Source organism: Citrus clementina, unplaced genomic scaffold (genome assembly GCF_000493195.1).
Source record: "Citrus clementina cultivar Clemenules unplaced genomic scaffold, Citrus_clementina_v1.0 scaffold_5, whole genome shotgun sequence".
NCBI classification, from domain to species: domain Eukaryota; kingdom Viridiplantae; phylum Streptophyta; class Magnoliopsida; order Sapindales; family Rutaceae; genus Citrus; species Citrus x clementina.
The window spans coordinates 14,267,983-14,278,776 of NW_006262201.1; the positions used below are offsets into that span (position 1 = coordinate 14,267,983).

Consider the following 10,794-nt stretch of genomic DNA (forward strand, 5'->3'; position numbering starts at 1 on the left):
CTGTTATAGGCATTGTCCTTATAACTCGCCATGCAGGAAGTGTTTTACTCACCTTTTATCTAAATTTCAACCTTTCTCTTCAAGATCCCAATTTGCCCACAACCTTGAAAGTTCAAGTCCAAATTCAAGGTGCAAAACAAATTTCCTCTGCCAAAATAGCCACCTTACACCACCAACTGGTCTATAGGCTTCAAAATCATGCCTTAGATCTACCCACTCCAGAACACCACTCTGACACCCTCATGGTGTTAGCAGAATCAGACCAAATTCCCACCATCATCCAGATCCCAAGACAAATTCCCCGTCATGAACTCATCAAGCTTATGCCTTTGAATGGATCTCCAACTATGAACAGTTCCATAATAATGCAGCTCCAATTCAGACATCTGAAAGTATGTTTGAAAGACGACAAGATGGCACAGTCAGAATGACTTTTAAACCACCTCCAAGTGCTCCACAAGAGCCTCCTCGGCTCTCCTTTACCTATTCTTCCATGATCACAGCTGTTCAGACAGCCCAGGAAGATCTGCCCATAACAGGGATGAGATGATACTCAAATTTGTTGATGCCATTTTTTACCGCTAAGATTTCTTTGAACACGCTATGGTAATGCTTTTGTGTGTTAGAAAATTGTCCACTAGCGTAAGCGATAAAGTGTTCTTTGCTGTTGCTTTCTTCGAGGAGGATGGCACCCCATGATTCATCACTTGCGTCTGTCTGTAGTATGCGCTTTCCGTTAGTAATCAACTTTAAGGGAGGTGGATTTTGCGCAATTTGCTTGAGAGTAGTGACAGCAGTTGTATGGTCAGCATTCCATTCTGGGGGCTTCTTTTTCAATAAAGCCGAGAGGTGGCGAGTGTAGTGGTCCACATGTGGGATGAAATCACAGATGTAATTGATAATGCCGAGAAACTGTTGAACTTGCTTTTTGGAAAGTTGCTGATCTGGAAAGTGAAGCAACTCTTGGGCAACATGCTTTCCTAGCTGATAATGACCATCTTTTATTATCATACCAAGGAATTCAATATTGTTTGTAGCAATGGTACTTTTTTTGGCCAATAACATGATTCCATGACTTTAGATAATATCATAGAATTGAGTTAACAGCTGGTGATGTTCATCATGTGATCCTGAAAAAAGCAAGATATCATCAATGTAAATCAATGCATGATGCAGGATAGGCTGAAAGATGTTAACCATGGATTTTTGAAAAATGGATGGGGCAATTTTGAGGCCGAAGGGTAGGACTGTCCATTGGAAATGGGCATTTGGGATACAAAAGGCAGTTTTGTAACATTCAGAGGGTTCAATGCCTAATTGCCAAAAACCTGATTTTAAATCAAATTTTGAAAAGATCTGGGCATTTTTGAGAAAAGTAAACATGCTTTGTCGGCGAGGCAAAGGAAACTTGTCATCTTGCAAAAACATGTTTAATGGCTGATAGCCAATGACTAGGCGTTTCTTTCCTCAGACAATTTCAGAATGTTTTTCAACATAAAAGGCTTGGCAAGCCCATTGAGAACTTGTGGGCTCTATTAGACCTTGGGCTAACAGTTGTGAACATTCCTTTTGGGCTAGGAGTAAGTCGGAGGGACTCATTCCTGGATGAGTAGCTTTGGTCGGGTTAATGTCTTCATTGAGTTTGAAAGGTAACTTAATGAAGAAATACCGGTTTTTCCATAATGGAGTAGGATGGGTAAACTCATAATGGGACTCTGGACATAAATTCAAAAGTTTAGATGAAATATCCTGATAGGACTAGGGGGATTCAAATAAATTGTAGAGTTTAAGAATGGTTGTGAATGGTTTGAACATGGATTTGACTCGAATTCCAGTGGGAATGATTTGAAGGTGTTTGATTTGGTGAAGGATGTCAAAACCTAACAAGAAATCCTTATTAGGAAGGGTTGAATCGATAACCTTAGTCCAAATGACACAATTGGGGAAGATTTGAATACCAATAGGTTTTTTGGTAATCAAAGAGGTGGTGAATAGTTTGCTATTGACGGCTTTGAAATGGTCTTCAGACTCTGTCCAGTATTGTGATGGAAGAATATGTGGGTTTAGCATGCTACGTTGGGCGCCAGTGTCGATGAGACCAATGGCTGGGACGGGCCTTTGGAATTTTGAGGGCAAGATCTAGAGTTTGATGGAAGGTATAGGAACAGTAGTGTCGAGGGATAGTAACTGTTGGTGGAAAATCACTTGGGACTGATCACTGTCTGAATCATTAGAGGAGTTTTACAGTGCGAACACAGTTTCATCATTGGGTTCATCTTGTTCAGAGAAATAGAATTCTAGTTCATCCCTTTCGGGAGAGTAGTCTGTAGTGGCTTGGAGATGCTCAACTAGCCGAATAGATTTTTCCCGTTTGTTGGGATAATCTTTGGCGTAATGGCCTTTTCTCTTGCAGATGAAACATCTGCTTGATTTTCTCCGTTTAAAGTCTCTGGAAGAGGATGACTTCTTTCTGAAGAATCCGTAAGGCTTTCTGGATCTGCGAGGTCTGGATGAAAATTCTGGATTTTTGAATTTCCTAAAATGCCTGTTCTTCTTAGAACTGCAATCACAATACTTTTTCTTCTGACATTTGATATGCAAATAAGGCTTTTTGCAAGCACTCCGGAATGGTTCTTTATCTTTCAACAGTTCTTTGAAAAACTGTTTTTGTGCACAAAGTTTGTCAAGATAAGTTTTGGCAAGCTGGAAGATTTTACCGAGGGAGATGTTGTCAAGAGCAAGATTGGATGCGGTGAGTTGTCTCTGTATGTCTGGTTGGAGTTCGTCTGGAAGGGAAACTAGGAAGACATGCTTTAATGTTGGCTCATTGAATCCATTAAGCTTATAGAATAGCAAGGACATTCGTTTATAATGGAAGTCAAGATCCTTAGCATTGAGTGAGCAGCATTTCATGTTGAGACAGTCTCGGCGTGCAGCTTCAAACACTGCAGAAGGGTCTCCAAGGAATTGATCATGGATAACCGCAAGGGCACTCGAGACTTCTGGTAAAAGGTGAGTAAAACACTTCCTGCATGGAGAGTTGTAAGGACAGTGCCTATAACAACATCTTGGTATTGTTTAAACCGGGTATCAAGCATGGCAATGCGAGCTGTGACCGGTAACCCTTTTCTCCCATGAAGGGTAAGCATTAAGCGGATTCCTCCAAGATGGAGATAGGTATAGCCTTCTCTTTTCCAATTAGAAAGCAATTCGGAGGGAATTTCCAAAGTGACATATTTCTCAGCAGAGGTTGCTTGGAGAGCACATTGATCCAGGCAAGAAAACTGGATATATTCTTTAGGGTGTGGCCGTCTGGTAGAGATCAGGGTGCGAAGACTATGGGTAAAGGAACTGGGGCGTTTATATAGCTGGTAAGGGCTGATGAGAGGGTAGGAAGACTCACTGATTTGGCTGATTCAGGGATGTAGGAATATTCTACAAGGTTTTCGATCTTATTGGTGGTATGAGAAGTGCAAGATTTGGGTAAAGAAAGAGTAAAAGAAAGAGTAACAGCATTGGAAGAAACGAATGAAGTGGAAGCCATGAATAAGAAATCTCTCTGCTCCTGAAGGACTAGAAATCAAAGTAGAACAAAGAATTAAATCATACCATTTTGGTCATGAAAACTGATATTTAGAAAACATAGAAATTTTCAAGGACGGGTATGGTATCAGAGCAGAGAGATTTCTTATTCATGGCTTCCACTTCATCCGTTTCTTCCAATCTTGTTACTCTTTCTTCTACTCTTTCTTTACCCAAATCTTGCACTTCTCATACCACTAATAAGATTGAAAACCTTGTAGAATATTCCTACATCCCTGAATCAGCCCAAATCAGTGAGTCTTCCTACCCTCTCATCAGCCCTTACCAGCTATATAAATGCTCCAGTTCCTTTACCCGTAGTCTTCGCACCCTGATCTCTACCAGACGGCCACACCCTAAAGAATATATCCAGTCTTCTCGCCTAGATCAATGTGCTCTCCAAGCAACCTCTGCTGAGCAATATGTCACTTTGGAAATTCCCTTCGAATTGCTTTCTAATTGTAAAAGAGAAGGTTATACCCATCTCCATCTTGGAGGAATCCGATTAATCCTTACCCTTCATGGGAGAAAAGGGTTACCGGTCACAGCTCGCATTGCTATGCTTGATACCCAGTTTAAACAATACCAAGATGCTGTTATAGGCAATGTCCTTATAACTCTCCATGCAGGAAGTGTTTTACTCACCTTTTATCCAAATTTCAACCTTTCTCTTCAAGATCCCAATTTGCCCACAACCTTGAAAGTTCAAGTCCAAATTCAAGGTGCAGAACAAATTTCCTCTGCCAAAATAGCCACCTTACTCCACCAACTGGTCTATAGGCTTCAAAATCATGCCTTAGATCTACCCACTCCAGAACACCACTCTGACACCCTCATGGTGTTAGCAGAATCAGACCAAATTCCCACCATCATCCAGATCCCAAGACAAATTCCCCGACATGAGCTCATCAAGCTTATGCCTCTTGAATGGATCTCCAACTATGAACAGTTCCATAATAATACAGCTCCAATTCAGACATCTGAAAGTATGTTTGAAAGACGACAAGATGGAACAGTCAGAATGACTTTCAAACCACCTCCAAGTGCTCCACAAGAGCCTCCTCGGCTCTCCTTTACCTATTCTTCAATGATCATAGCTGTTCAGATAGCCCAGGAAGATCTGCCCATTACAGGGTTCAATTCTGAAGGCTACCATGTTTATCCAGCCAAGCAAAATGGTCATTTCCTATGGGATGCCCCTGGCTCCGGCATGTGTGACCCTAATTGTCCCTGCTGGGATGATTGGGAAAAAGACGATGATTATGCAACCACAAAGAAAAAGAAACCCAAAAAGAAAAAACCTCCAGCCTCATGCCAACCCTATGAACCCAAATCCCCACAAGATCCTCTACCTCCACCAGCTCCATTACCCATCTACAAAAAAGAACTCAAATAGATTGCAAAGCATTGCAAACCTAAGATTCCCTCTCTCATCCCACACTCAACACCTCTCGTCCAACCGCTAGCTTGTATGATGTTTTCTTCTACCTCTTCAGACTACTCTTCCTCATTTCCTCCTTTAGAAACTCACACAGATTCCCATCGAAATGTGGTATCTAAACCTTTTATCCCTTCAGCTATTACCTCAACTGGCCACCTCGAACCTCCCAAACCTTTTGAATCAGTCCTTAACTGGCAAACCCAAAATGCCAGAGCACAGAATGATACCTTGTTGCATATCAATTCAAAAGTTAAAAAAATCAGTTTACGAACTGAACAACTTGAGATGAAAGTTGATTCCATCACTACACAGATGCAGCAGATCCACCAAAATATCTTGTCTAGAATTGCTCAACTCGATTCCGAGTTACGAACCATGCTGGCCCAGCGCTATTCTGGCCCAGAATTTGATGAAAAGGAAAGGGAAATCAAACGCTTAAAAGCTGAGCTTGTTCAGATTGAATCTGACAAACAAAGACCTACCCTTTTTACCACATCGCCTCTTATCCCTTCCATAGGTCCCACTTCTCATCCATTTGCCTCTATACTTTCCCCCATTAAACAGTATGACCCTTCCAAGTTATTTGGCATGACTTATACCCTTTTTCGGGATAATCCATTGCCACCACCACCTAAACCTAAACCAAAGCCTAAACCACAACTACGACCCGTTACATTTCATCAGTCATCCATTTCCATCCCTGGCCAACAATCTCCTGGTTATACGCTGGCATCCCCGCCCGCACCTCCATCACCATCTTTATCCCAACCTCCTATTCAATCCAAGGATAAAGAACCTATGCACTAGTTTAGTGCCCAAGTCGACCTTTCATCTTCCCTCGATGACCAAACTTCTGATTCAAATCTAACTGTTTCTGATAGCTATACCGAAACTAACACAGAATCTTTAGCATCCACCAGTGACTCTGCAAAGTCCTATGCTGATATCACCAGAATCTTGATGGCTCAACCTGATCAGCCTGCCCAAGGCCAAACCTCTCATACAGAACCATATGTTGATATTCCCTCAGAAGTTGAAGAAGAAATGCCTGAATCTTTTGCCACAAACCAACCCCCTCCAGCCCAGGCCCAGCCCAATCCACCCAGTCAGAAATCGTCAAATGGTCCATGGTTCACATTTGATGATCTTCCATCTCATAAATGACGTGACTGCCTTAATGAAATGTCTGCTTGGATTGATCTCCAAATGCTAAGGCCAGGAGCAACAACTGAATCCGTCCTTAAAGAATATGCTACTCGTTTTACAGGTGCTCTAAGAGATTGGTTTGATTCATTAGGCCAATACAGACAATTACAATTTGTTCAATTACCAGAAGTCTCAAGTGCCCTTGCGGTTATCCATGATCAATTCCTTGGAGACCCTTCTGCAGTTTTTGAAGCTGCACGCCGAGACTATCTCAATATGAAATGCTGCTCACTCAATGCTAAGGATCTTGACTTCCATTATAAATGAATGTCCTTACTATTCTATAAGCTTAATGGATTCAATGAGCCAACATTAAAGCATGTCTTCCTAGCTTCCCTTCCAGACGAACTCCAACCAGACATACAGAGACACTCACCGCATCCAATCTTGCTCTTGAAAACATCTCCCTTAGTAAAATCTTCCAGCTTGCCAAAACTTGTCTTGACAAACTTTGTGAGCAGAAACAGTTTTTCAAAAAACTATTGAAAGATAAAGAACCATTCCGGAGTGCTTGCAAAAAGCCTTATTTGCAGATCAAATGTCAGAAGAAAAAGGATTGTGATTGCATTTCTAAGAAGAAAAGGCATTTTAGGAAATTCAAAAATCCAGAATTTTCATTCAGACCTCGCAGATCCAGAAAGCCTTACAGATTCTTTAGAAAGAAGTCATCCTCTTCCATAGACTTTAAACGGAGAAAATCAAGCAGATGTTTCATCTGCAAGAGAAAAGGCCATTACGCCAGAGATTATCCCAACAAACGGGAAAAATTTATTCGGCTAGTTGAGCATCTCCAAGCCACTACAGACTACTCTCCCGAAAGGGATGAATTAGAATTCTATTTCTTTGAACAAGATGAACCCAATGATAAAACTGTATTCGCACTGCAAAACTCCTCTGATGATTCAGACAGTGATCAGTCCCAAGTGATTTTCCACCAACACACTACTGTTCCTATACCTTCCATCAAACTCCAGATCTTGCCTTCAAAATTCCAAAGGCCCGTCCCAGCCATTGGTCTTATCGACACTGGCGCCCAACGTAGCATGCTAAACCCACATATTCTTCCATCACAATACTGGACAAAGTCTGAAGACCATTTCAAAGCCGTCAATGGCAAACTATTCACCACCTCTTTGATTACCAAAAAACCTATTGGTATTCAAATCTTCCCCAATTGTGTCATTTGGACTAAGGTTATCGGTTCAACCCTTCCTAATAAGGATTTCTTGTTAGGTTTTGACATCCTTCACCAAATCAAACACCTTCAAATCATTCCCACTGGAATTCGAGTCAAATCCATGTTCAAACCATTCACAACCATTCTTAAACTCTACAATTTATCTGAATCCCCCCAGTCCTATCAGGATATTTCATCTAAACTTTTGAATTTCTATCCAGAGTCCCATTATGAGTTTACCCATCCTACTCCATTATGGAAAAACCGGTCTTTCTTCATTAAGTTACCTTTCAAACTCAATGAAGACATTAACCCGACCAAAGCTACTCATCCAGGAATGAGTCCCTCCGACTTACTCCTAGCCCAAAAGGAATGTTCACAACTGTTAGCCCAAGGTCTAATAGAGCCCACAAGTTCTCAATGGGCTTGCCAAGCCTTTTATGTCGAAAAGTATTCTGAAATTGTCCGAGGAAAGAAATGCCTAGTTATTGACTATCAGCCTTTAAACATGTTTGTGCAAGATGACAAGTTTCCTTTGCCTCGCCGACAAAGCATGTTTACTTTTCTCAAAAATGTCCAGATCTTTTCAAAATTTGATTTAAAAACAGGTTTTTGGCAATTAGGCATTGAACCCTCTGAACGTTACAAAACTGCCTTTTGTATCCCAAATGCCCATTTCCAATGGACAGTCCTACCCTTCGGCCTCCAAACTGCCCCATCCATTTTTCAAAAATCCATGGTTAACATCTTTCAGCCTATCCTGCATCATGCATTGATTTACATTGATGCTATCTTGCTTTTTTCAGGATCACATGATGAACATCGCCAGCTATTAACTCAATTCTATGATATTGTCCAAAGTCATGGAATCATGTTATCGGCCAAGAAAAGCACCATTGCTACAAACAATATTGAATTCCTTGGTATGATAATAAAAGATGGTCATTATCAGCCAGGAAAGCATATTGCCCAAGAGTTGCTTCACTTTCCAGATCAGCAACTTTCCAAAAAGCAAGTTCAACAGTTTCTCGGCATTATCAATTACATCCGTGATTTCATCCCACATGTGGATCACTACACTCGCCACCTCTCGGCTTTATTGAAAAAGAAGCCCTCAGAATCGAATGCTGACCATACAACTGCTGTCACTACTCTCAAGCAAATTGCGCAAAATCTGCCTCCCTTAAAGTTGATTACTGATGGAAAGCGCATACTACAGACAGACGCAAGGGATGAATCATGGGGTGCCATCCTCCTCGAAGAAGTCAACAGCAAAGAACACTTTATCGCTTACACTAGTGGACAATTTTCTGACACACAGAAGCATTACCATAGCGTGTTCAAAGAAATCTTAGCGGTAAAAAATGGCATCAAAAAATTTGAGTATCATCTCATAGGACATCATTTCCTTATCCGTATGGACAGTTCAGCCTTCCCCAATATTCTTAATTTCAAAGGTAAAATTGTTCCCGAAAAGATGTTACTCAGATTAAAAATATTGGTTTTCCAAATATGATTTTTCGGTTAAGCATATAAAGGGATCCCAGAACCTCATCCCTAATATGCTCTCCCGACTCTCAAAACCAGAAAACCCTCTCACCTTGTTTTCCACAACATACCACTTTCCGATCATCTCCATGGCTACATCCCTACCCCCAGAAGCCCTCACCAAGAAAACTTTTCCCTTTGACTAAAACTTTTCTTCTGTCTTTGCCATCCAAGAGTTTGCAAGGAAAGCTATTTTTTGCTTCTTTATGAAAGCCTACCTTATAACAGACTCCTTTCCCTTTTCCACCTTCCACCCAGAAAGTCTATTCCTTACAGGTTTAACCCTCGCTCCATCCAGTGAAATCACTGAAAATGAGTTATGGTACATTTGGTGCCTAACTGTTCTTTATGCCACCAAGCTCATCCTACCAATCACTCCCACTTTGAACAATCTCCTTAATCCAGACAAAGCCACCTCTCTTACCTAGACATTACTTGAATGGTTCTCCCCAATACCATGGTGGAGAAAGAAGCTACAACAACTGTCAGAGATTTACAATCTTGAACGTATGCCTGCCTCTGAAGCACAACTGTTTACATCAGCATTTATCATTCATAGGCCATACTTCCAACATCCAGACACAAATCTCTTTTGGACTCAAGACCAGGTATATGAATGGTTTACTGCACCTCACCCAGCTGTCATTGACAATGAAATCTAATCCACCCTGCACAACTACCTTTGTCAATTAAACCACCAAACTCCGCCCCACAAAGACATCTTCCACACCTCCTTAGGTCCCCAACATGACCTCATCATGATCCCCACTCCATCCGCCATATGTAAACCAAAGTCTACAGGCATCATCATTAAAGAAGAACGACCAGACTACACTGACTTCTTTTACCAAGACTCCCAAGACCCATAGGAAGAATTCCTTCCCCTTAGCCAACATCTCCAACAGTTTCCACAGCCAACCATGTATGAACCCGGATCATCATCTCAACCCTCCAAAGTTGACAAGTCCGCTCAAATGCCAAGTCCCAAGTCCCAGTCATTACCCTCTAAACCAGGATACCGAAGAAATTGCCCTTATCCACCTTGCTGTGGTCCCCACTGTAAGCATCCAAAGTTCTCCAAAACCTTTTTCCCACCAACCTCTCGTGACACTAACCCCGATGAAACCGACAGCTCATCTGAAGACGACTACATGAATCTCCGCTCTCCATAAAGTAGTTTGTCTTGTTGTAATAATTATGTTTCACTTTATGCTTTTGTCTTGTATAATTATTAAAGTTTGCTTTTACTTTAAGCTTTACTTTTGTCAAAGGCATGCTTTAATTATTAAAGCCCACTTTGTCACTTTGTAATAATTAAAGTCGTGTGTCATCATGTATCTTTTACTTTTGCTTTTGTAAAAGATAGGGGTCTTATCCTATCTTCCCGAGAATTCTCCTATATAAAGAATTCTCCCCTCCCTAGTAAGATATAGAAGCTTTAAAAGAAATAAACTCTCGTGTGTTTCCAAATACTATGAATTTCTAAACTCTCTTCTCTCTCTGCAAATGAAGATCTAGAAAAAGAAAAGAAATAAAGAGTTAAATTTGTTCATTTTGAAACCTTAAGGAAGTATGCTCTGCACTTGCCTTCTCGTAAGGATCCTGTGCATCAGAAAACTTATGATGATTTCTTAAATGGTTTGGTACCCTGTTTTAAGACTAAGAAAAGTATGTATATCGGCTGGAAACCAGAACTTGCGGGCTACTAGCCCTAAGGACAGACTTTGTGCTGTCGTAGATTTGGTAGAACAACGCCACGTACAGCTGTTTTATTGCGCCTTCTATGGTATGCTTGGCTCTAATACCTATTCCTGAGGCATCACAATCAATCTCAAAAGTG

General features: G+C 41.1%; 2 protein-coding genes across 2 annotated transcripts; one reads left to right on the forward strand and one right to left on the reverse strand.

The window, feature by feature from the left end:
• Positions 1-507: 507 nt before the first annotated feature.
• Positions 508-1,065, reverse strand: LOC112097957. The gene has a single exon (XM_024183548.1). It carries the CDS (start codon positions 1,063-1,065, stop codon positions 508-510), a length of 558 nt encoding a protein of 185 aa, XP_024039316.1.
• A 3,991-nt stretch (positions 1,066-5,056) lies between these two features.
• Positions 5,057-6,187, forward strand: LOC112097958 (class E vacuolar protein-sorting machinery protein hse1-like). The gene is made up of 2 exons (XM_024183549.1): positions 5,057-5,829; positions 5,905-6,187. Exons 1-2 carry the CDS (start codon positions 5,057-5,059, stop codon positions 6,185-6,187), a joined length of 1,056 nt encoding a protein of 351 aa, XP_024039317.1.
• The last annotated feature ends 4,607 nt before the right edge of the window (positions 6,188-10,794 follow it).

Coding starts and splice junctions, on each gene's coding strand:
- LOC112097957 (XM_024183548.1), bottom strand. CDS start 1,065: ATGTTATTGGCCAAAAAAAGTACCATTGCTACAAACAATATTGAATTC.
- LOC112097958 (XM_024183549.1), top strand. CDS start 5,057: ATGTTTTCTTCTACCTCTTCAGACTACTCTTCCTCATTTCCTCCTTTA. Junction 5,830..5,904: donor GATAAAGAACCTATGCACTA/GTTTAGTGCCCA, acceptor TGTTTCTGATAG/CTATACCGAAACTAACACAG.